Genomic DNA, 23,127 nt, shown 5'->3' with positions numbered 1-23,127 from the left:
TAGGACCATCAAACAAATACAGCCACCCTCTAACAGGAAGTTGGATGAGCCATAGAAGGTACTTCTGAGTTAAAAATATATACTTTGATAGATTTTTTTTTCAACAGTTTAGTGTCATTTTAGTTTTCAATTGCAACCTTGTGCTTGATATCTTTGTGATCTTAGCACACACAGGCATCTATTTATAAATACTTCCACACAAGTTTCACACCACATTCCCTGAAGTCACACATTTCATTTTCAAGAACGTATGAAATTTGTGTGAAAACATTTACATAAATAGACCACCAAAAGAAGTAGCTAGCAAACAAACCATGCATGCATGTAAATACATTTGTTATGACCTTCTCTCCTCCTATATCCTGTCTGTCTTCATTCTTTCTTCTGGAAGTATATAGGTACATCTTACCAGTTTGTGCTTAATGCCCAGTGTCTGCAGTTTTTTCTAAATGTATAACATGGTTACTTCAGTTCCCCATACTTTAATTAATCGATTTCTATAGGATGTCCTGACTATCCACATCTTCCTCAAGAACTATATCAAAATATGGCTTCTTTTTGGTTGGCTGATATATTGGTCTTGCATTGAGCTGTTTCTGGGGCTCATTCTTCTTGATTGGCCAAGTCCCAGTTCTAGTCCTATTCCTAGTTTCCTCCTTTCCAGCATTTTCTTGAAGATTTTGTGATGGTGAAGGTGGTAAGTTGGTACCAGGCCTAGATAGAATTCCTGCTGGCTCCATAAATACAGAATCACTATCATGATCTTGACCTGAAACAAAAGCAAAAAAAATCCCAATTGTAAATATCCCATAAAATATGTAGAATAAAAACCCAAAGAAAATTTAGTACTAATTCCTAATGGCCAATTTGTGGACTAAATCAATGTAAGGCTTTTTTATTTTCCATAAAACAATTAGGCCTCATAAACACTGGACATTTTTCAAACTCTTTTAGAAGTTTTTTTCCTCCTGCCAACAGCGTTTTGGAAAAAAAGATGTCTGATGCTTGTAAAAGTGTGTTTAGGCGCATTCACAGGCGTCAAATGCTTGGGCGTTAATTCATTTAATTGGCCAGAATAATAATTTATTCTGGGCATTGAAATGAATTAACACTCAAGAGATAAACGTGCCTAGCGCTAACGCCCGTTTAGATGCGTTAAAGCGCATTTTCAAGCATCAAGCAGTACTGCTTTGCATTGACATTTTCACCTTGTAAATATTGATGATTGTTCCATAAATATTTTTAATATTTGTTTTCTACATTAAAAACATAACTTCATTGACCAAGTCTCAAATAATTTGTTTGCATTTACACACAGACATACTAAATATGTCACATTTTGCTCAGTATAATGTAAAAAAGAAGGACAATCTGTAGTAATAATATAGTACATGTAAAATGTTTTGTGTAAAAGGCATAAGAACAAACATATTATTATTATTATTATTAACATTTTAAAAATGTTTTGTTATTATGGATATTACCTTGCAAAAATTGCAGGTCATAATCTTCTCTTGTTTTATAACAGTCATGGGGCAGTGATAAATAGCGTACATTCCGGACATTTGTCTGTGCAATAGAAGGACAATAAAACAAATTGTAAAGGAAGGTAAAGAAACATTGATTTGCATTTTCTACAAGGCTAACCTGCAACAGAACTTTGTCATATAGCTTGACATGGTTAGTTTTAAGAAATACAAAACTGATATTTGTACGTGCTCCCAACCAATGTAACAAGTTTTAGTACATGCTTATTTTGTAATTCTCAAATTATTGGCTGTGTTTGAATAATCAATTTTTGGTTTACTACTCCTCCTATGTGTTAACGGTTCAATGGACAATTTAAATGTACCGCCTTTGCTCAGGAATAGTGATGAGTGAATATTCTTGGGTTCAATTTAAGGGCTATTTAGCAAAGTCATTGTAAAATCTTGTGAATGTTAATGCAGATCCCAAAAAAGTCAATCAGAGGCAAATCCTGAAAATCAATTCTGCCCATTTTCAAGGTTAATAGGCAAGGAATTGTCAAACAAAGGGCATAGAGAGCTGTGACTGCCATAAGGGACATGAACCATCGCAAAAAAAAAAAGTTTAAGAATACAGTTCAGCAGGAGTACTTTGTTTAATAAGGCTTAAAGCAAACCATTAAACATGCACAATTCTTTTAACCACTTGATGACTGGCATGTTAATCCCCCTTCCTGTCCATCCATTTTTCAGTTTTTAGCACTGTCATACTTCTAGTGACAATAAATTAGTCATGCAACACTGTATCCAAATGAATTCTATATCATTTGTTTTAAACAAATAGAGCTTTCTATGGTGTTATTTAATCACCACTATTTTTTTTTACTATTTAAAGGAAAAAAAAAAAAACACATCTTGTTAGTGTTTTGCAAATATTCATCTTTGTTCATAAATTTGGGCAAAAAATGTATTTTGCTAAATTTCTTTGACTGAAAAAACAAATAGGTGTATACTATTTAATTTGTGCGAAAGTTATAGAGTCTGCAAACGATATATATACAGTATAAAATATGTAAACACACACACACTCTCATTTCTTGAGGCCCTAAAATGCCTGGACAGTACAAACACCCCCAATATGACCCATTTTGGCAAAGTAGATAGCCCAAGATTTTTGGGCGGAAACTACCGGACCAGTCCAAGCCCAAGCAGGGTGATTTCCAGAAGTGGCAGATCCCCTAGTCTTTCCTTACTTGTCTGGAACCTTTCCCTGGTGCCGTTACTTTCCCTGACAGATGAGTGACCTGTCCCTACATTATCCACACACTAAATGCACGCCAAACTCAGGAGCCAGGGTCCTAAATAGACTCTATAAAAGTATTTCTCCTCCTCTCAAGTGGTATGCGGGAAGGTGAGTGGTCTATATGATCCTTAATATCACAACCTAAGGTCTTGCTGTCCCCTTAGGACCATGGTTATCCAAACATACAGAAAAACAACAACAAGATAAGGGCACACCGACCTAGTGCATTACCACTAAAAACATTTTTATTTAAATAAAAGGACAACATACCATATAATGGTATATACAGTATAAAATACACATATACTGTAATATATATGTGTACCTAATAAAGTGGGCGATGAGTATATATATATATATATACATACAGTATCTCACAAAATTGAATACACTCCTCACATTTTTGTAAATATTTTATTATATCTTTTCATGTGGCAACACTGAAGAAATTACACTTTGCTACAATGTAAAGTAGTGAGTGTACAGCTTGTATAACAGTGTAAATTTGCTGTCCTCTCAAAATAACTCAACACACAGCCATTAAACACTTAAGCCCTGGAGGATTTGGCTGCTCAAAGACCAGGGCCTATTTTGCGATTCGGCACTGCGTGAGTGTAATGGACAATTGCGCAGTCGTGCAACGCTGTACCCAACCTGTGCGATTTTTACTTTTTGCTTTATAAACAAAAAAAGAGCAACAATTTTGAAAAAATAACAATATTTTTGACATTTTTTATATGAAATTCCCCCAAAAAAAGGTAAAAATCAAAATGTTTTACCATTTTAGGCCAAATTGTTTTCTGCTACATATTTTTGGTAAAAAAAATCACAATAAGCGTATTTTGATTGGTTTGCGCAAAAGTTATTGCGTTTACTAACTACGGGAAAGATTCATGTCATTTTTATTGTTTTTTTTTTTTAACTAGTAATGGCAGCGATCTGTGATTTTTTTTTTGCGGGGCTGCAAGATTGTGGCGGACAGATCGGACCCTTGACTGTCACAGTACATGTTGGCATTCATGGTTCCCCCAATGAACTGTAGCTCCGCAGTACCGGCTGCACTCATGCAGCCCCAGACAATGACACTCCCACCACCATGCTTGACTGTAGGCATGATGCACTTGTCTTTGCACTCCTCACCTGGTTGCCGCTACACACGCTTGACACCATCTGAACCAAATAAGTTGATCTTGGTCTCATTAGACCACAGGACATGGTTACAGTAATCCATGTCCTTAGTCTGCTTGCCTTCAGCAAACTGTTTGCAGGCTTTCTTGTGCATCATCTTTAGAAGAGGCTTCCTTCTGTGACGACAGCCATGTAGACCAATTTGATGTAGTTTGCGGCGTAAGGTCTGAGCATTGACCGGCTGACCCTCCACCCCTTCAACCTCTGCAGCAATGCTGGAAGCACTCATACATTAATTTCCCAAAGACAACCCCTGGATATGATGCTGAGCAGGTGCACTCAACTTCTTTGGTCTACTATGGCGAGGCCTGTTCTGAGTGGAACCTGTCCTGTTAAACCTCTGTATGGTCTTGGCCACCATGCTGCATCTCAGTTTTTGGGTTTTATCAATCTTCTTATAGTCTAGATGATCTTTATGTAGAGCAACAATTCTTTTTTTCAGATCCTCAGAGAGTTCTTTGCCATGAGGTGGCATGTTGAACTTCCAGCGACCAGTATCTGGAGAGTGAGAGTGATAACATCAAATTTAACACACCTGCTCCCCATTCACACCTGAGACCTTGTCACACAAACGAGTCACATGACACCGGAGATGGAAAAATGGCTAATTGGGCCCAATTTGGACATTTTGACTTAGGGCTTTACTCACTTTTGTTGCCAGCGGTTTAGACATTATTGACTGTGTGTTGAGTTATTTTGAGGGGACAGCAAATTTACACTGTTATACAAGCTGTACACTCACTACTTTACATTGTAGCAAAGTGTCATTTCTTCAGTGTTGACACATAATAAAATATTTAAAAAAAATTTGAGGTGTATATTCACTTTTGTGAGATATTGTATACACACACACACACACACACAGACACACACACACATACACACACACACACACACACACACACACACATTTTCTTGAGGCCCTAGAAAGCCTGGAAAGTACAAACACCCCAATAGTACCCATTTTTGGAAAGTAGATAGCCCACGATTTTTGGTGAGAGGCACGGTGAGTTTTTGAAGTTGTAATTTTTGCCACGATTTTTTGGAAAATGAAGAAAGTAAATGCAATTTTATTTTATTTCACAAAGTTTTAAAAAGGTATTTCTAACACACAGCATAGGCATACTTACATCTACAACCCAAAAATCACTATTTAACTCCTTCCAAGTATGGAGATACCACATGTGTGAGACTCACTGCCTAGATGCATAAAAGGGCCGAAGGGCATTAATAATGCATCTATATTCATATTCATCACATTTGTTAAGGCCCTGAAGTGCCAGAACAGGTGAAACACCCAAAAAACTACTACACTTTGCAAAGTAAACCTTCAAATGCATGTAATTAGAGATCACATTTTGTGCCACAAGTTTTCACATACAACTGTCAATAATAAGATTTTTCTCTCACATTGTCTGGGCATTATTAGAATCAAACAAATTATTTATTCTTCTTGAGTATGGAGAGATGTTTTTGCCGCCTAGCCGCATAATGGGGGTCTAAAATCCAAGAATCCATAAATTAGGCATCTAAATTCCAGTCTTCTTATCTGAATCTTGAAGGCCCTGGAGTGCCAGGACAGTAGAAAAACTACAAAATGACCATATTTTGGAATACAAACACCCAAAAGTATTTTTTAAGGGGCACGGTGAACCTTCTTAAAAGTTAATTTATTGCAAACCTTTTTAAAAAACTAAGAAATAAAAGTTAATTTTTGTTTTACACAAAATTGTCAACTAATAAGATATCCTTATCATGCAGTATGGGCATACTTAGATTTACACCCAAGAAAACATTCTTCTACTCCTCCCAAGTATGGGGACACCACATATGTGAGACTTTTTTGCAGGTTAGCCACATAGAGGGGCCCAAAATTCAAGGAGAATGTGGGAGGGTGCAGTGTGGTGCAGAAGCAGTAACCCACACACAGTCCAGTTGCAATAGAAGAAACTTGTATTTTCGTCAAAATATAACATTTCACAACAAGCCCAGAGAATGGCAGCCTGACCAGGAACACTTACAGGTGAAAAGCAGCTTGTAGCAGAGCAAATCTCATCTGAACTGACAGCGTCTGTCTTGAGGGGTGGAAATTACCTGACCGGTCCAAGCCCAAGCAGGGAGATTTCCAGAAGTGCCAGATCCCTGGTCTTTCCTTACTTGTCTGGAACCTTTCCCTGACAGATGAGTGATCTGTCCCTACATTATCCACACACTAAATGCGCGCCAAATTCAGGAGTCAGGGTCTTAAATAGACTCTAAAAAAGTATTTCTCCTGCGCTCAAGTGGTATGCGGGAAGGTGAGCGGTCTATGTGATCCTTAATATCACAACCTAAGGTCTTGCTGCCTCCTCAGGATCATGGGTATCCAAATATACTGAAAAACAACAACAACAACAACAACAAGAGAACGGCGCGCCGACCTAGTGCATTACCACTAAAAACATTTTTATATAAATAAATGGACAACATACATTATACTCACAAATGTATGATGTATACACGCATATCAATAGAATGGAACCAATCGCCTTCAAGACTCCTGGGATGCACCGATGATTCAAGGAGACCTGGTGACTTCCATATGAAACCTGGTTGATGTGTTTTGAGGGAGAACCCTCTTCCTCAGAGCTGAAAAGACTACTGACCCACCATAAGTTTAAATAGGGATATCTGACCAATCTGTACCGCCTTCAATAATCTGCCCCTCCCCACAGGAAATCAAGATGAGAGGTATGTATGACTGGGGTGGGGTTTGTTCACTAATAGTCTGACTTGCGTGACTTGTGCCACTCATTTTTGTGGATGCCGCACACTTTTTTTAAGGAATAATGAATCAGCAAGTTTTGGAATATGCAGAAGGAAAATGAAAATTTGTTTATACAAAGTTTTCAATTTAAGGCGGTTCTTCATTCTGTTTGAAAAACAATTAAAAGTCAGCAGCTACAAATACTGCTAACTTTAAAAAAAAAAACGACACTCATTTGTTCTAAGATCCAGCACAATCCTCACCTGGGCCAGTTCTTCGCCGGTCTTCAGGTCCGTTTAGAGGGGGAAGCCATCTGTGACTCCTTGCAGCCTCACAGCCAGCTTCCCACTGCACATGCACAAGCTGTGCCGCACTGTGTGAATGATCTGTAGCCTGCTGGGACCTGTGACATGTCCCAGAAGACTGCGGGCAGGGGTGCTGAACTCTTGGTGGAATCGCTTAGGCGATTTGACTGGAAGTGGCAGCCGGTACCTACCAAAATTAGAGAACCCCAAAAAAAATGTTCTAAAAGAATAAGGGGAGAGGACATAAAACAGAACTTCCCCTTAAGAGTGAAGTTCTGCTTCAATAATAGATTTCTCACACACAGGATGAGCATATGTAGAATTTCACCCCAAAACATTATTCTGCTACTCCCGAGTATGGGGATACCACATGTGTGAGTGCTTTTCAGTGTATAGACTAATTATGTACAGGACATATTGTATTTTTTATATCATAAACAACAACCAATATTGTATTAAAAACAGTGTACTATAATGCTTGCTTCTGTATGAGTGGCAAGGGAATATAGCTTAGTGTAGCAAAATCTATAGCAGTCCCCATTCCTATAAGCCATGCAAATCAAACCTGCAGGTACATGGCTGCCTTCAGGAATGCTATATTTACTGGCATTGAGATACAGGAGGCTGAACAAATGATGAACAAAAGAATTTGAAAAAGAACCACATTGTCCATCATCAATTATGATGGATGAGGATCCCTATGACCTGCTAGCACAAACACAACAACCTGCACAAGATGATCTTTTCCCAAGGGACTGGCGCTGACAGCTTGGTTGGTGGAAGTCAACAAATCGGTTGGTGATGCTGACAGACCTTACTGATCAAATGCGATATTAAACATGGCATCACCCCTGATGCCTGTTTACTTATTTACAATTTTTATCAAGCCAGCAGGTAGCAGGATCCTTGGTAGTTAGAATGCTGCCGGCTGCCTGTATCATTACAACTAATGATACTGTGTTGCCGTTGTGTCCCAGCAACCAAACCAACCAAAGACATGTGTGGTCAGCACAGTGGATAATTGCAAATTGGTGGCAGAAATAATACCACCACTAAGCAAATGACTTCCTGTAGCTTCGGCAACTGGAAGTTTGGGTGAGCAAATATGGACAAATCTGGCCATTTAGTTGGCCCAGTCTATAAATCAGCAAGCGTTCGGTGGCGATGCAGAGCTCAACCCTCATTCCTGCTCAGAGACTGTTGCTGAATGTTAACCTTCTATTCAGTAGACCAACTTTTAATGTCTTTAGTCAGAAGCTGAAAGGCTTTGTTTCACAGGTGCCCTTGATCCTTGATTCTTGAGACTATTCAAAATTAGTTTGCTTATAGTGGGTACCAATTTTCGTCTCTCATTTTGGGCAATTCTGAAGAGGACAAGTCTGTCTTTTTCTATGCATGTTTTTGATGACATCAACATATCTAACATATTTTCATTACATCTATTAAGTGGTTAAAGGCCAGTTGTAATAATCATCCTTTCATAATTTGAAAGAGACTTTCACAAAAGGTACATTCTATGACAAAGGTTTTTTTTTGCCATTGTGTGTGTCACATCCATCTAATTATAGAGTTACATATCCCCTACTTGAGCAGAAACAAAGAAGATAAAATTTGTATTTATTATGATAAACCACAAACAAGTCTTGTGGGTCAATTTATATATGTAAAAAATATTTGTCTATTACCTGTCTTTCCCAGGGCAGACTGTTTCCTTTCCTCATACTTGAATAGCGACGAGTAAGGATTTCTCTGTTTTGTCTCTCATTATCTTCTTTTGGTAAATTATACTTTACATAGGAAGAGGTCTAAAAGAGAAGAAGGTCAAGACTGAGTACAACAACATTTGTAAGGCAACATTACTTATTTGTAGGATACATCATCATTGTATTGAGTTGTAAACCTTCCTCTGAATCATTTGTTGGTATAGGATTAGATTTTTTTTTTTTCTTTTAATGGTTGAACTGGATGGAATTGTCCTTTATTAAACAGACTAACTATGTAACTATGTATGTAACAGGAAAAAAAAAGTTACTTACTTATTATTTAAAAATATCCATAAAACATCTAAAAATGCGGTTCAGTTCATTTATGCCTGAAATTTCTTTTAACTTCTACCTAGTGTAAGCCATCAGAGGGTCATGGATTTAGATTTCCATTCAGCTTGCTAGATTTGTAAATATTCTAACTCCACACCGCTACTTTGCTCCCTGAAATTTTATATCACACTGTGACTTTCCATTTTTGTCACCACCAATCCATTAGTCTAAGTTAAAATGAACTAATTATTTTCTGCTGATACAGTAATGAATTAGGGTTCCTGTGATATTTACATCATGTGTACATTTTTTTAGACTGTAAAAAATGTCAGAGACTACTGGACTTGCACTTTACTTCCTCTCATCCTCTTCTCTCATATTTTAAGGAGGTACAAAAAGACAGATGGCTTGGCCTTCTTTTGCTACCTCTGTAAAGCAGAAATAAAGTCCTGCTTTGAAAAATTGCTAGATGTTGAAATTTTTGGTAAAGAAACTTGAAAAACATCTTTCATCAAAAAAAAAAAAAAATAATGTTGCCCCTTTCCTATCATTTTTTCTGTTTGCATTAACACTGCAGTGTAGATTCTGGCTCTTTCTCAGTATGCCAACGCTATCCCTGCAGATGCCTCTAGGTTTGATGGGCCTTCTATTCTTGCTTGACTCCTTTGAAACTGCTCAGCCCTCACTGACACACCTGATTATAGACTGAAGGCCGCTCACCCATGTGTAAAGTAAGCGTTAACATATTACCACCTATACCAGTCAACAGAAAATAGGCAATTTAAAGCAAAGTGAACACAATACACATACAGAGGAATGAGTCAATACATACGCTAGGTTAACTGATGAGAATAGTAGCCTCACCTTCATCCATTAACTTACAATGCTATAAGGCTAAACTCTATTAAATTAGTTTATATAGCATTAGTAAGAACCACATCAAACAAGAAAGCATTAATGGCACAAAGAAAAAGTCTCATGTCCTGACAACACTTATTTAAAAAGGGTCCCTGAGTGCACTTTGCGCATACAGCCCTTTAAGGGTTGAGTGTATGTATTTACTAACAAAGAGGTACTCCTGGAGATGACCGCAGGTCAGCTTTCTGTGGGGACCTTCAGTAGGTGGCGCACATGCAGCTGTTCCTTTAAGACTGTACACAAGGGAGGGATGATGGGCTGCTAGGTAAGGGGCAGTCTTAGTTGGCATTAACTGTGGGCAGCAGAGGGTTAGGCTCCGTAGTTCTGCTAACCACTACCAATATGCAACGGAACACACCCAGTACACTTGGGGATCAGTTGTCCCAGAAGTCTCAGTCCTCATGATCAGACCCTCACAAGGCTCAGTCTCTCAGCTCAGGTATTAGCTCAGCAAACAATCTCTCTACAACTTGGTCCTCAAGCTCTCATGGGCAAAGCAAAGGCACCATATCTCTACAAAAACGATGTCCCCCCCTCATGCATTGCACAGACTCCAGCAGCAAGCCTGCACTGTCCTGTTACCCTTGCTGGTCTGCCCCATTCTCTCCAGATTTGCCCTGGAAATGTTCTGGTCTCTCCTGTGTACAGGGATTTGTGTCCCTTTGTAGTCCAAGACCCTATTTATTTTCCTTGTACTGTGCTCCTTGGGAAGTACATGTCCCTTATTAATTTTGGCTGCCTTCCTACACAGGGCGACCTCCCTGCCACTGATATGCTCAAGCCACTGCCACCAGGAATGAGGGAGGAAGCAGGAATGAGAAGAGAACACACAGCCACTCTGATACCTCCAGGAGAAGGGGGGCGAATAGGGTTATCCACACAGTGTCCTCTTTGCATCACATGACACATGCATTCAGTAGGGCATATTATGGGCACAGCAGGGCATATTAAATGGGGAATAGAGGGAACATTATGGGGCACAGAAGAGCATATTACATGAGGCGGGGCATACATTATGGGGCAAACAACAGGGCACATTATAGAGCATATAGCAGGGCACATTATGGGGCACAGCAGGGCATATTACAATGGGACAGTAAGGCACATTATGGGAGCACAGCAGAGCACATTACATGGGAGCAGGAGGGTACATTTTGGGGCACAGTGGGTCACATCATGGGGCACACACCAGGGCACAATATGGGGCACATTAATGGGGGGCATAAAATGGCACATTACAGAGGAGGCAGCAGAGCAAATTACAAGGTGGGGAAGCAGGGCAGGGCACAGAAGGGCATTTTACATGGGGGCAGGTCGACACATTATGGGACATAGGAAGGCATATTTCGTGGGGGAAGGAGGGCACATTATGGTAGTACAGCAGAGCATAATCTGGAGCACAAAGCAGGGCACATTGTGGGTCACACAGCAGGGCACATTAAAGGTAGCATGTTCCTTCATATGCAGAGCAGTGCAGGGAAGTGTCTGTGATAAGTCCTCTTATGGCACATTGTTCCTCGCTTACCCCTTCTCCCCTTTTGTCCATCACATGTGATGTCACATACAGACACCTGGGATGGACAGGGGGAAAGGAGGGGTCAGCAGAGAACAGCACAGACACTTGTTGCTTCCCTGCGCCTCTCAGCATGTTTGGGCTAAATGGGGATGCAATCTACTCGTCAGCTGCCTCAGCATCTTGAATGCAGATACTCAGTTAATTAAAGAAATTGTTGGGATTTGCAATTTAAAAGGCCTTATTTCAGAAATGTATGCACAACTTATATCTAAATTTTTTGTTGAGACATCCAGCTCCATGTAAATAGAAATGTAAAAAAAGAGTTAAGTCATATTCCTGATGATGTATGGGACCAGGTTTTGCAAAAGATCCCTCTTGTTTCTCCTTGCCCCTCTTATAAGCTAACGCAACTGTTTATTAGCCAGCAGGTATATCGGTCTCTGCATTTTCTTTGTAGTGTAGATCTACGCCAAGATTCTTGCTGTAACAGATGTGGTCAACTGCAGGGTGACCTAATTCATCTGCTGTGGCGCTTTCCTAACGATACTGAACAGAAGTTATCTAAATGATTAATAATGTAACAGGTCTTTCTCTTACTACAGATTTACTGACATGTATTTTGGGGCATATTTCTTTTTTGGATGAGTATAAACTCCTGAGGATTTCGAGAGTACTCTTTATTGCTCGAAGAATGATTATCATTAAATGGGTTTCAGTCTCTATATTTTCTACGCAATGCCTTGTTTAAGTTTGACCGTATATGAAAATGCTGGTTAGTTTTTTTTTTTTTTTAATTTAGAAGCCCTGTAACTGACATGTACTACTTGTAGTTTGTCCCTATTTTTTTATTTTTTTCTTTAATGGATCTGTGCTGTGATGGGATGACATGGGTATCTTTTTATTTAGGTTTTGTCTTTTTTGTTGTCATTTGTATATATATATATATATATATATATATATATATATATATATATATATATATATTATATGTCTTTATTTGTACCGAAAAATATTTTTCTAATAAATAGAATCTGACAAAAAATAAATAAATAAAAATGAAGTAAAAGAGAAAACTGCCTGTGACTGAAGGGAAGATCATGGGAGAACTCTTGGGCACTTCTTGCAGAAGCCTGGTTGAGAAACCTTGGCTTTACATAGTTAAATAATATCATCTATTTTTGAACCAAAGAAGACTATTATGAACTATCATTTAAATTTGATGAAATTAAGTACATCTTACCCTTCGTCGCACACGATAGAGACTGTTTGTTAATATATCTTTCATGTGAATTACGTCTTCAGTGGAAAATGTATTTGCAGTTTTTCTTTTTCTGCAAATGATAAAACAAAAATTACATTGATGGCTTCTGCACCAATATCACTAAAATAACACCATACCTTAGTGCTAGTAAAGCAATTTATTTGCTGCATGGTTTGCTCACAGTTTTCTGTCTGGACTGCTTACTAGTAGGTCAAGGAATCACCATAGAGGAGCCTCCCTTAGCCCTTTTACCCCAGAGGAACCCCTAAAATAACTTTCAGGTCTTGGGGAACCCTAACTAAAACAAATTCTCCAGGGGTCAGTGGGAAAATTCTCCCTACATTGGCTGTAAGTAGAAAACACATCCCTAACAGACGGTTTAAAAGATAATTGGTGTCATGCTGCTGGCTTTGACCCAGGAACTATGCAGGCGCCATCAAATAGGAGGTCATTCAACCACAGGTCAAGGAACACCTTGCAACTTTTGGAGCAACTCTAAAGTTCCATGGAATCCTGGTTGAGAATGGCTGCCACAGAAAATAATAGAAGTCCTTCTTACTGGATAGAGCTTAAGTTGCAGTAGCTCTGATTAGGAAAGCAGCATAAAGATGTAATTTACAAATTATTATGAACTTCCGTGAGGGTCACCTCATTGTGGGCGGGGACTTCAATTTTGCTCCGGAGCCCCTCATTGATACCTCGCGTAGATCATCCCACCTCTCCTATGCACGGCTGCGTAGACTTAAAAGGGAACTCTCCCTCCTCGACCTGGTCGATCCGTGGCGAATCATGCATCCAGGTGAGCGGGATTACACCTATTACTCTGCCACCCACAACATTTACTCTAGGATAGACCGTTTTCTGATTCCTCAGAGCGATCTCTCCTTGATTACTTCCTCTCACATTGACTCCTTCTCTTTCTCGGACCATTCACCCATCCATATTTCTATTGACTGGGACTCTGGGCCACCGAGACCGCCGACCTGGCGATTAAACAAATCTCTACTGCAACTCCCCGCGGCCCGCGCCAAAATTGATGCGGCCCTGTCTGCGTTTTTTGCACCTTTTTCATCCAGGTGCGGTCACTATTCCGGTCCTTTGTGTGGGCTACCAAGTCCCCCCAGATCAGGCTGCGAATCCTCTCTATTCCCAAGGCGAGGGGGGGTAGGCCTGCCGGACCTCCTTCGTTATTATAGGGCTTCCCATCTTGTGCGGGTCCTGGACTGGCATTGTAATGCTTCTACTAAGCAATGGGTGGGTCTGGAAAACACGATCACTGGACGTCCTTTGCCTATGGCCCCATGGACACCTCTGCCAACTGGTGATCCATTCTATTCTCACCCGACGATCGGGGCCACCTTGCGGGAATCTCGGAGGATACAACATCATCCGATGGTCACCCCATCGACTTCCCCTATGACAACTCTTTTGGGCAATCCTGACTTTCCTCCGGGTTGCATGAGTGCCAGGGTGCTGGGCATGGCCCAGGCTGGGAGGGCCTGCCTTTTGGACGTTTGGGCACAGGGTTGCCCACCTACTCATGCGGAGATCATGGCTTGGCCGGATCTGGATTTGGACCCCCTCAGTGCTTACCAGATTCGACACTTTCTTCTTCACTTACGGAGGTCGGGCTACATTCCCCGACCCTTGACTCCATTTGAGACTTTGTGCAGACGGGGCGACCCCCTCCCACATGCATTGTCTTTCTTTTATTCCCTTCTCTTGGACGCGGTAGATGAGCGGCCTTTGCCCTTCCTGCGCCAATGGGAACGTGATCTCACTGTTTCTTTTACTCCTCATCAAATTGACAAGATATTGAATCTTGCCCATAAGGCCTCACTGGCCAGTAAATATCATGAGGTCAGCTACAAAATTCTCACTCGGTGGTACAGAGTTCCTGGGGTCCTTCATAAAATGGACAGGAACAGTCCTGACCGGTGCTGGAGATGTGGTTCTGAGGGAGGTACGATGTTGCACATTTTTTTGGGCCTGTCCTCTATTGAGAGACTTCTGGAGTGAGGTCACTTCGGTGGTTAAACGGCTCACTGCGGTCAAGGTGGGAGAGGACCCTGCATTGTGTTTATTCCATCTTACGAGGAGGCCAATCCGGAAATATAGGAAGTCCCTGATAGTCCACCTCCTCAATGCGGCGAAGGCCTGCATCCCGGCTATGTGGAGGCAGACCCAGCCTCCTACCCGGCAATTGTGGTTCTCCAAAGTGAATGAAATCCACTGCATGGAAGAATTGACTGCTACATTAACAAATATTGAAGAGCAAACATGGGCTCGCTGGACGCCGTGGGCGCACTTCATATGCACCGATGACTATTTACGGGCCGTTAGTTAAGTCAAAGCGGCTGGTTCTGTTACCCATGGGGCCCAAGTCCTGGCGCCCCTGACCTGGCCTCTCTTCTGCTTTTTTTCCCTTTTTTCTTCCTTTTTACCCTCTTACCCTCTGTCTTTTCCTTTTAGCTGCTGTTGTCACGGTATTTCATCTTTTCTTTTCGTATATCAGTAGATGTCCCTAGAGGGTGGTAAGTTAGGTGTACCCGGCCCGGGTCGAGGGTCGTGCTCTTGTTTTGTCTCGGGCATTACGTTCACTCGGTGTGCACCTTTCTTTTTTTTTTCAAACACCTTCAACAATTTAAAAGTTTTTTTGTTTGCATTACACCGGGTCTTTTTTCTCAATTGTTTATTTGCTATCTTCCTAAGTGCCTGTGATTGAGAGGTGCCTGGAGACACAGTCTTTTTACTAAGCCTGTTTATTATTGGGATAAGGTGAGCGTCCATTTCTTACTAGCACCTGGATTCACTGGGATCACACTAACAACCATCTTGAAGCTGAGCGCACTTGATGTCACTCACATCACCATCACAGAGCTGCGTTTTTCTCTTTTTTTTTTTTTTTCTTGCAAATCTTACACAATTATTGAAATGGTCCTTATCTTGATTCTAGCACTTTCACTATGAGCACTATATATGTCATGTTATATGACTCACTTATATTAATTTTTCATTACTTTCTATCACCGCATTTTGGTATTGTTGTTTTGTATTTCACTTGCACAATACAGGTATATTCACTTTTTTTTTTTTTTTTTAGGTGTCACACATTTTATTGATTTTATGTGTTTTTGTTTTCATAGCTTGTATTCTCACCATTCTATGTATTTGGATTATTATCTTGTGTAATGACATTATTTTAAATAAATAAATAAATATATCAGCCCTCCCCATTTCTGGGGGTCGCCACCACTCCTCTGTAGGTCAGGGGGCACTACATTTATGATCATATTTACATATATACAGTGCCTTGAAAAAGTATTCCTACTTCTTGAAATTTTTCACATTTTGTCCTTACAACAAAAAACGTAAATGTATTTTATTGGGATTTTATGTGATAGACCAACACAAAGTGGCACATAATTGTGACGTGGAAGGAAAATGATAAATGGTTTTCCAAAATTTTTTACAAATAAATATCTGAAAAATGTGGCGTGCATTTGAATTCAGCCCCCTTTAGGGCTCTTTCACACGGGCGTTCCTTTTTTTTTGCCCGATCAGGTCCTTTTTTTTTTTTTTTTTGTAACGGACACGGATGACACTTGTGTCATCCGGTCCATATGTCCGTTTTTCATCCCATCCGTTTGCGGATGAAAAACTGACATAATGCATGTCTATGTAAATAAGGATGTCAGCGGATGACACCACTGACATCTGTTTTTGCGTCCGTTCCGTTTTTTGAAAGGAAGAAAAAATAGGGTTCTCCTCAGTCCAAAAAAACTGAACTGAACTGAACTGACAAAAAACGGATGTCAGCGGATGATCATCCGATGACATCCGTATTTACATAGAGATACATTATGTCCGTTTTTCATCCGCAAACGGATGGGATGAAAAATGGACATACGGAACGCCCGTGTGAAAGAGCCCTTACACTGATACCCCTAACTAAAATCTAGTGGAACCAATTGCCTTCAGAAGTCACCTAATTATTAAATACCTGTGTGTAATTTAATCTCAGTATAAATACAACTGTTCTGTAAATTCCTAAGAGGATTGTTAGAGAACCTTCATGAAGGTCAAGGAACACACCAGACAGGTCAGGGATAAAGTTGTGGGTTAGGTTATAAAAAAATACCCCAAGCTTTGAACATCCCATGGAGCACTGCTCAATCCATCATCTAAAAATGGAAGGAGTATGGCACAACGGCAAACCTACTAAGACATGATCGTCCACCTAAACTGACAGGACAGGCAAGGAGAGCATTAATCAGAGAAGCAGCCAAGAGGCCCATGGTTACTTTGGAGGAGCTGCAGAGATCCACATCCAGGTGGGAGAATCTGTCCACAGGACAACTATTAGTAGTGCACTGCACAGATGTGGAAAGAAGAAAGACATAAAAAGTTCCATTTGCAGTTTGTGAGAAGCCATGTGGGGGACACAGCAAACATGTGGAAGAAGGTGCTCTGGTCAGATGAGTCCACAATTGAACTTTTTGGCCTAAAAGCAAAACCCTATGTGTGTCGGAAAACTAACACTGCGCATCAGCTTGAACACACCATCCCCACTGTGAAACATGGTGGTGGCAGCATCATGTTGTGGGGATGCTTTTCTTCAGCAGGGACAGGGAAGCTGGTCAGAGTTGATGAGAAGATGGATGGAGCCAAATACAGGGCAATCTTAGAAGAAAACCTGTTAGAGTCTGCAAAAGACTGGGGCAGAGTTTCACCTTCCAACAGGAAACAACCCAAAACATACAGTCAGAGCTACAATGGAATGGTTTAGATCAAAGAATAGTCATGTATTAGAATGGCCCAGTCAAAGTCCAGACCTAAATCTAACTGAGAATCTGTGGCAAGACTTGGAAATTGCTGTTCATTCAATCTGACAGAGCTTGCTCTATTTTGCAAAGAAGAATGGGCAAAAAATCTTACTCTCCAGATGTGTAAAGCTGGTAGAGTAATACCCAAAAAAATTTGCAGCTGTAATTGCAGTGAAAGGTGGTTCTACAAAGTATTTACTCGGGGGGGGGGGGGGTTGAATACAAATGCACACCACACTTTTCAGATATTTATTTGTAAACATTTTTGTGTTGGTCTATCACATAAAATATCTATAAAATGAATTTACAATTTTGGTTGTAACATGACAAAATGTGGAAAATTTCAAGGGGTATGAATACTTTTTCAAGGCACTGTATTTTATCATAATTGTAAAAAGAATATAGATACCCTTTAAATGATTAAAGTAACATTTTACCAGTAGCATAATCTACCATTAAACTAAGATCTACTTGGAGGTATGGGAAGACCTCACAGCAGTTCTGTGTTAGGTGATAAAAAAAATTTCTAACTGTATTCATAGGATCTGATTGGTGCTCAGCTGGATGTCAGATTTTGATGTAGATGTTGTGGTAATACTGTAGATACAAAACACTGCCTGGAGGGCCAACAATTTCAGGCCTAGCCCTGTATTTGTGGAATCCTGCTGTGCATGATAAAATAACACTTACTGTAGAGAGGATGAAGAAGTATCTCTGCTCATTCCAAAGCTGGTCATTTCAATGGCTTGTTTAATCTCAAGCTTTTGATGCAGAGAGACTATACTTGACTTAGGCTGATGTTCTCGGATAAGAGCTTTCCGGAGAAATTTATTATCAAGTTGTTTAAATCTGGAACAAAGCATATATTATATAATACAAACAAACAGAAAATTTCCCAGCACACCTACCAATAAAGGGCTGCACTGGGTTTGGGCTCCCGTGGGACCCAATGCAAATCTTGCGAGCGGTTTTACCTCTGCTGCGGGCGGGAGTGGGCAGCCAAAATAGTTTGCTGGTACCCGCGAGGAACGGTGTAATTTGGTGTAACGTATTTTCCGGAGTATAAGACGACTTTTTTTATAATAAAAAAGATACTCTAAAAATCGGGGGTCGTCTTATATGCCAGGTACTGTAGCTTCAGCTAGTTACATAACATCCCTTTTAAAAATGTTAGCCCGCTGGATGTGTATACAGTACCTTTGGCAACTTACAGAACCTCCCTGTGCTGTAATACTCTATGTGCGGTGCTGAGCCAATCACGGCAAGCAGTATATTCTATTAAAGCATACAAAGCCTGCTCGGATTGGCTGAGTCAGAGAGGCGGGGGCTTATACAACCTTTGCCAATCCAAGCAGGCTTTGTATGCAATAATAGAATACACAGCTTGCCGTGATTGGCTCAGCGTGGCACATAGAGTATTACAGCACAGGGACGTTCTGTAAGTAGCCAAAGCTTACTGTATGCACATCCAGCAGGCTAAACTATTTAATAGGGACGTGATGGCTCCACTGACGTTATGAAATGGTGCCCCCCCCCCCCCTCTTAAAAAGAACAAAAACAAATTGTCACTGTCTAACAATTTACATTAATATCAGAAGTTTTAGTTGCACACCTATCACCTATAGCATACTATGGAAACAAACATTATTTTAGAGGCTAAGGCTACATTTGGATGGTCTAGTCAACCATGCGAATGTAGACTAACGTTTCCTTTTACTAGAATAATAAATGTGCATATATTTGCAGGAAAACAAGTATGCATTTATTATTTTTTTGCAAATGAGCCTGCATAGCTTTGCAACCGTGATCATTGGACCAATGCCAGAAAAGAAAAGTCCCCTTTTCTTTGACATCAAGGGGAGTGGTCAATGGAATGTCTGTGTTTACGATCATGCCACAGATCCAGTTTTATATAGGTATTAATATCTTTGCATACCTAAATGTTACTGTCTGCTAACATGCATGATAATGTCCAACATTAAATTACCTCCGATATGACAGGTTTCAGATGCCCAGTTCACCTAGGAGAGGAATTGGGTAAGGTCTGCTCCCGGTACTCCTAAGGTTGGTGGTGTTTGGGCTCAAAATGCTCCGAATGAACAGAGGGAGGTGAATATTCAATATCTGACTGTGCTGTTATTATTTCATGAGTTATGAAATACACTGAGATTAAGGATTTTACCAAGAGGAGAGACAGTTATGTGTATTCTACAGACTTCAGTTAAGGGATTTGCAATGGGGATGGTCTGGCAAGATCTGTTTGTTTTCCGGATTGCTCAAGCTTGCAAATTTGACAGTTTTTCTGAGGGTACCTAGACTGAATTTTGTATTGGTTAATAGAAAGGGTCTTTGTGAGTCCGATCAATGGATTGATAAAGAGGTTCTAGGATTGGCTAACAGTTTGTGTATTGTATGAACTGAAGGAGGAAGGTCAATGCAGCTATGTCTCTTATGACAAAATGGCATGGGAGATTTGTGACATAAACAAATGGCTGCCACACATACAGCTATTTGTGTGCCCCCTACACATGATCATTACAGGAATGGGTTAACAGTGGACAGTGCAGTCTGCAGTCAGTCTTTTAGATTGGGAAAGGGAGTAGGGAGGAAGAGCAGAGAGTGTTTTATCACACTAGGCTACAGGGCTGTGTTTCTCTATTGAAGCACACATTGTAGAGAGACACACATCTAGTCCCTGCATGTAGGGTGGCTCCACAGGACATTGCAAAAGAAAGAAGCCACTCTGAAACAGGAAATCTGGTCATTGTACTAGCCTGAACTGGAACATAGACAATAATTAAAAGATGAAAAAATAGCATACTCAGTAAGTGATTAAATCAGCTGCTGAAGATGTCTAAAAAATAAGGGTTTAACATCACCTTCCGGTCTGGGACAATTCTGAGATTCCTCTCCTACATGTAGTTGCTAGAAAACTACTTGGAACTACATACATTTTTTAAGCAGAGGCCCTACAGAATAAAATGGTGGGTGTGGCATTTTTTTGTTTGCGAAGCGTTTATTTTTCAAATGCAAATATTTTCGAAAAAATATACTTTAATGAATTAGAATGTTTAAAAACACAATATATTACCCAATTGTTTTGTAAGATATAAAAGATGATGTTACGCTGAGTAAATAGATACAAAGCATGTCACACTTTAAAATTGCAGTGGAAAGGTGCGAAAAGATGATACATAACATCTCCATAGGCAAAGTCTTAAAACCTTTATAGGTTACCAGTTTAGAGTAACACAAGAGGTCTGGAGCTAGAAATATTTCTCTCGATCTGACGCTCGTGATGTTCATGTGTGGTGCAATCGCTGTTTACATATGAGCACGTTGTAAAAAAAACCCCAAACTACATGGGATAATATAGCGCTTGCTGGTAAGAACAGGGACAGGTAGGGATAAAATTACAATTAAAAAGGCTAATATCATAAATATCTAAAATTTATACCCTTAAAAAATACACAGTGAGAAAATGCATAAATATATAGCAATATAAATAATGTGCCAAGTGAAGTCCAAAACAGTTCATAAAAAATGCACAGTGAGAAAATGCATAAATATATAGCAATATAAATAATGTGCCAAGTGAAGTCCAAAATAGTTCATAATTGACTCAGTGATAAATAGTCCAAAAGAGTGCCAAAAAAAATGCAAGTGCATGGTGCTGGATCCTCCAATGGTCCAGGAAATCCAATCATAAAGGTGACTTCAAAAAAGAATAAGGTGTAAACTCACCAGATATGGTGGGTCTCAACTGCCTTACGACAAAGAGACCAATAATGCTTTATGACCCTCTGAAGACGTCATACGCTCTGACGAAATGCGCGTCAGGTGGAACGCACGCCGTCAGCCCGGAAGTCAGCCTGGAACGCAAACCGCTCTCCACGCTACAGACACTTTACCGGCGGGCATTGAACAGCGTGTTTTATCCTTGTTTGCCTTTTTAACCCAAATAAAGTAATTTTTAAAACGGTACTGCACCATCCGGAGCTTGTTTATCTTGTCTCCCTATTCTGACCTGGAGGACTTTGAGGACCCTATTCGTCCAGCGTGGGGGATTCCGGTCTAGAGGGATCAGAGCCCAGCAGTCACCATTTCTCTGACCTGGAGGGTCATAAAGCATTATTGGTCTCTTTATCGTAAGGCAGTTGAGACCCACCATATCTGGTGAGTTTACACCTTATTCTTTTTTGAAGTCACCTTTATGATTGGATTTCCTGGACCATTGGAGGATCCAGCACCAAGCACTTGCATTTTTTTTGGCACTCTTTTGGACTATTTATCACTGAGTCACTTATGAACTATTTTGGACTTCACTTGGCACATTATTTATATTGCTATATATTTATGCATTTTCTCACTGTGCATTTTTATGAACTATTTTGGACTTAACTTGGCTTTATATTGCTATATATTTATGCATTTTCTCACTGTGTATTTTTTAAGGGTATAGATTTTAGATATTTATGATATTAGCCTTTTTTATTGTAATTTTATCCCTACCTGTCCCTGTTCTTACCAGCAAGGGCTATATTATCCCATGTAGTTTGGGTTTTTTTATACAATCATTTCACACTTTATAGCAGCTGCTTATATACTCATTAAATTTTATTAATATTTTATATTTATTAGTGTACCCACCCGTTTCACTAGGCACTCCTAGGCGCGAGGAATATATTCGTTTGAATATATATATATTTTTAATATGAGCACGTTACAAGTGCACTTTAAATTTTTTTTTCATTTTATTATTTCTTTTATTTACATTTTTTTAACACTACACCTTAACATTTTTGTAATCAGCTTTATTGCTATCCCAAGGGATGAACAACATCCCTTGTGATGGCATGGACCATGACCAGTCCTCTTTATGGAGAGATCTGGGGTCTATTAGACCCCAGATCTCTCCTCTGGCCTTCAAAGCATTCTCAGTTTGATCTGATGCTTTCACAAGCCAGTAATGACTTGTTTACATGAGACTGAAACCATAAGTGATGAAGCAATCTGATGTCACACAGTGGGAGGAACATCATCCGTTTCTCTCACTGTGTTTTAGAAACCGGATGCCGCTGGTCGCATCCTTACCAGGCTCCCTGATCGGATGGGAGAGCCCTGTGAAGGTGGCAGCAATGGGAGGGGGAAGAACCCCGTTCTGCCACCTGTAAAAGTAATCCAGCTGATCAGATTACTTTTACTAAACAGAGAATCAGGTGCTGAAAAAAACGATACCAGCATCATGACTGTGGCTACAGTCATGATACCAGTATAACAGCTCCAACCTGCCTCTGTTTTTATAAACATTGAAGGGACAGGCAGTGGATAAAGCGGTAGTAAACTTTAACAAAAAAAAAGATTTCCCCCTGCAAAGTAAAGACATAATGTGCTAGTATGGAGATATAACGCAATGAGCCAGCATCTTGTCCATCTGAAAAAGTCACTTTATAACAGTGTAGTGTACAAAGAACAGTGGCTTACACATTTTAGCAATAAGCCTTAATCATAGCCATCGCATACTAGCACATTATGAAAGACTTATCTTGAAACTAAGCCCTC

General features: G+C 40.0%; 1 protein-coding gene across 2 annotated transcripts in view; it reads right to left on the bottom strand.

Annotated features, from left to right (window-relative positions):
* Positions 1-306: 306 nt before the first annotated feature.
* The window catches only part of SLC9A4 (solute carrier family 9 member A4), an 82,029-nt gene continuing 59,208 nt past the window's right edge, over positions 307-23,127 (bottom strand). For both annotated transcript variants that reach the window (XM_082246074.1, XM_082246075.1), the window contains 5 exons: positions 18,256-18,414; positions 12,719-12,809; positions 8,694-8,813; positions 1,485-1,569; positions 307-769 (listed from right to left, as the gene is read on the bottom strand). In XM_082246074.1, the coding sequence (XP_082102200.1) occupies positions 498-769; positions 1,485-1,569; positions 8,694-8,813; positions 12,719-12,809; positions 18,256-18,414 (727 nt within the window). In that variant the 3' untranslated portion in view covers positions 307-497. The remainder of the gene's footprint in view (positions 770-1,484; positions 1,570-8,693; positions 8,814-12,718; positions 12,810-18,255; positions 18,415-23,127) is intronic.

Source organism: Pelophylax lessonae, assembly GCF_965119305.1.
Source record: "Pelophylax lessonae genome assembly, chromosome: 2".
Taxonomy (NCBI): Eukaryota; Metazoa; Chordata; class Amphibia; order Anura; family Ranidae; genus Pelophylax; species Pelophylax lessonae.
Note: the sequence above shows the minus strand (reverse complement) of the source record. Positions and strands in the feature narration are given on the sequence as shown.